The sequence below is a fragment of the Camelina sativa genome, chromosome 8 (genome assembly GCF_000633955.1).
Source record: "Camelina sativa cultivar DH55 chromosome 8, Cs, whole genome shotgun sequence".
NCBI classification, from domain to species: Eukaryota; Viridiplantae; Streptophyta; class Magnoliopsida; order Brassicales; family Brassicaceae; genus Camelina; species Camelina sativa.
In genome coordinates this window covers 13,152,314-13,156,388 of record NC_025692.1, presented here as the reverse complement: position 1 = coordinate 13,156,388, position 4,075 = coordinate 13,152,314, and the positions used below count along the sequence as shown (strand labels likewise).

The 4,075-nt window shown below is 30.6% G+C and overlaps 1 protein-coding gene across 2 annotated transcripts in view; it reads left to right on the top strand.

The window, feature by feature from the left end:
- LOC104707105 (trihelix transcription factor GTL2-like) overlaps positions 1-2,501 on the top strand; it is a 3,219-nt gene extending 718 nt beyond the window's left edge. Inside the window, exons 2-3 of one of the 2 annotated variants that reach the window (XM_010423385.2) lie at positions 314-419; positions 890-2,501. In XM_010423385.2, coding sequence (XP_010421687.1) covers positions 314-419; positions 890-2,333 — 1,550 coding nt within the window. In that variant the 3' untranslated portion in view covers positions 2,334-2,501. The remainder of the gene's footprint in view (positions 1-313; positions 420-889) is intronic. The other variant, XM_019228455.1, reaches the window with a different exon arrangement.

Below are 4,075 nucleotides of genomic sequence, written 5' to 3'. Positions count from 1 at the left end.
AATAAACAAAAACAAGAAGAAGAAGAAGAAGAATAAAAGAAAATGTTTGATGGTGGAGTACCGGAGCAGATCCACCGGTTCATAGCATCTCCACCGCCAGCTTCTCCGCTTCCGCCGCATCAATCGGCCGCGGAAAGATCACTCCCTTTTCCTGTTTCATTTGCTTCTTATAACACCAATCATCAAGCTCAGCATATTTTGAGCCTTGATAGCCGTAAGATCATTCACCACCATCATCATCATCATCACCATGACATCAAAGATGGTGGTCCTACTCCTGCTGAGTGGATATGTCACACGGATCATGATGGCGATAATCATCATCATCCTTGGTGTAGTGATGAAGTTCTTGCTCTACTTAGGTTCAGATCTACAGTTGAGAATTGGTTCCCTGAATTCACTTGGGAGCACACCTCAAGGTACATATTACTTCTAATTATATGCATCAATAGTTATCTATATATATTTTTCTGTATATGCATATGGACTGAAGTCTCTTAATTCAGTGTTTATATGTGTTCATGTACATTAGTTTGATAAAACTTAAAAACATTTATAAATGGGAATTCAGGTTACACAAGTTGATTTGATAGAGTAGATCTTGTTTCTTTCGAATAAACATTTTTGGGATATTTAGTTTTGATGTTAACAAATGATTGGCCATTAATACCTATTTTTATTGATACATAATTGGCATCTTTGTGACATTTTAATACATTTTTAAAAATAAGCGAACGATGAAATTTATAGATATATATATATATATATGTGTATATTATTGGTGTATAAGTGTGTGTATATATATATATATATATATGTACATGTGCGTGAGTATATATATTCACATAATAAATGATACTATGTCGTTTATGAAATTATGATGTTGTAGAAAGTTGGCAGAAGTTGGGTTTAAGAGGAGTCCACAAGAATGCAAAGAGAAATTTGAAGACGAAGAGAGGAGATATTTCAATGGTAACAACAACAACAACAACACTAATGATCATCAACACATCAGCAATTACAACAACAAGGGAAATAATTATAGGATATTTAGTGAGGTTGAAGAGTTTTATCAACATGGTCATGATGATGAGCATGTCTCATCAGAAGTTGGGGATAACCAAAACAAGAGGAATAATTCCCTAGAAAGAAAAAGAAACGTGGAGGAAACGGTACAAGACTTAATGGAGGAGGACAAATTAAGAGATCAGGATCAGGGTCAAGTAGAAGAAGCATCAATGGGGAATAAGATAAACTCCATTAATGTAGGCAAAGTCGGAAACGTAGAAGATGATGCGAAGTCATCATCATCATCAAGCTTAATGATGATCATGAGGGAGAAGAAGAAGAGGAAGAGAAAGAAAGAGAAGGAGAGGTTTGGTGTGTTGAAAGGGTTTTGTGAGGGCCTTGTGAGGAACATGATAGCACAACAAGAGGAGATGCATAAGAAGCTTCTAGAAGATATGGTGAAGACGGAAGAAGAAAAGATAGCAAGAGAGGAAGATTGGAAGAAACAAGAGATGGAGAGGCTCAACAAAGAGGTAGAGATTAGAAAACAAGAACAAGCCATGGCTAGTGATAGAAACACCAACATCATCAAGTTCATATCCAAGTTCACAGACCAAGATCTTGATGTCGAAATTCCAACAAGCGCTTTTCATGACCCGTCTTCTTTAGCTCTACCACAAACCCAAGGAAGAAAAAAGTTTCAAACCTCATCATCACTATTACATCAAACCCTAACTCCACATAACCCTTTAACCAATGACAACTCACTTGAACCCACTTCAACTAAAACCCTAAAAACCAAAACCCAAAACCCAAAACCTCCAAAAAGTGATGATAAAAGTGATCTCGGCAAGAGATGGCCGAAGGATGAAGTGTTGGCCCTTATCAACATCAGACGCAGTATCAGTAGCATGAACGATGATGATCATAAAGATGGGAACTCATTATCATCATCCTCAAAAGCTGTTCCATTATGGGAAAGAATATCCAAGAAAATGTTGGAGGTTGGGTACAAGAGAAGTGCCAAGAGATGCAAAGAGAAATGGGAAAACATCAACAAGTATTTTAGGAAGACAAAAGATGTTAACAAGAAGAGACCACTTGACTCGAGGACTTGTCCTTATTTTCACCAACTCACAGCTATGTACAGCCAACCCTCCACCGGGACCACCATCACAGCCACCGCCACGTCAGCCGGAGATCTACAAACCCGACCCGAGGTTGGGTCCGAAGATCCTGATATTCCTGCACCCATGCATGTAGATGCAGATGGTGCCGGCGATAAAAGCAATGTTCCGTTTTCAGGTTTCGATCTTGAGTTCTAATAAATAAATAAATAAATTATAGATATATATATATATATAATATCATCTGTTTATTCTCTTTTTCTGATTTTCTTTTTGTTGCTAAAACCTCATTTTTGTTGAAAAAATAATATATATGAATAGTGTCATTTAGTGTTTTACGGATTAAAGGGAAACGTATGTTGGGGATTTGGACCGTACACGTGCACCGACAAACAGCAAAATTCAGTTGAACTTGAATAAACCACTTTTTAAATTTTAAATCTAATTCGGATTTGACAAAAAAAAAAAAAAAAAAATTAATCTAATTCTAGCTTCTATTTTATATGAATTTCACATACATATATATATATATATATATATGAAATCAAATCTTTCAATAGCACAAAAAAAAGGAAGAGAAAGGTATATTTTTTATTTGAAGTAGGCAATACGAAATTCAGAAAATAAAAAAAAAACTGTCTTCATTTTAATCGATTGAAGAATGAAAAAAAAATTACACGTTTTTCATTCTGTACAATATTAGACAAAATGATAAAAAATGCTATCTGATTTACATGTTATGTTTTTGTATGCTTTTCATATATAATTTTTCCTGTTAGAAATATTCTATTATTTTTAGAGGTTAAAGAAAAAATATTATTATTTCATCAAGAAAAAAGCAATATATATATATATATACACATATATTTATTGTTTTGTTAGCTGACGTATATAAATACTCCATTCATTTTATATTAACTAGGACTCAGACCCCCCGTGATGTCACAGGGGTAGTATTTTATAAAAAAAATAATTTAAATTTAAAATGTAAAATTATACATTATGAAATTATTTGAATGTAATAGAATAGTTTAAATACATAAACTGTTAAAAAAAACACAATCATCAAAATGAAAACTTATAACAAAAAATATTATGTAGAATAGACGCAACTTTGCAAAACATATTGCTTAAAGTATTATAAATATAAGATATTTTTATGAAGAATTATGGTAAAGAGTTACAATTAAAAAAAAATCATTATGACAAAGTGATCCTTACTGAAAATATTGAACTAATGGTTATAATGAGTAATGTAATTTTCTATTAAATAACTATAATTAAAAATATATTTCATAATGAGTGAAACAGTATCAACGATAAATTAAAATTAAAATACACAACTCTTAAGAACAAAATAAAATAAATTTTAAATATTAAAATAGTTTTTAACAAAAAATTACGATAAATAGACGCAGCTGTAAATTTTAAATTAAATTTTATTAAATTTCTATATTACTATAATCATTTCTAAAGTTTTAGTTAGATGATAGAATAACATTGAATATTAGATATAAAAAAATAATATCCAAAATATTTAGATTTAAAATAAAATAAAAAATTTGTTTCAATGAACAATGATTTGTTAGTTATTGATGAAGACACAAATATATAGAGAGTTCAAAAGATATGACTATTTAAATAGACACACCTATTAGAACGAAAAGTTGTGATGAAAAAATATGAATAAAATATAGTGAAAAGACACAACTCTACAATGAACAAATACAACTGTTTGAGTTTTTTTTTTAAAACAAATAAAACTAATTTTTTACAAAAAAGTACTACGAAAAGTCGCAACTGTTGTTCTCATTTATTCAGATTGTTATTATTATTTTTAAATATTAAAATATTTTTTTAAACAGAAAGTTAAGATAAATAGACACAAATGTAAATTCAATATTAAGTTGTATAAAATTTCTCTATTGCTATAATCATAT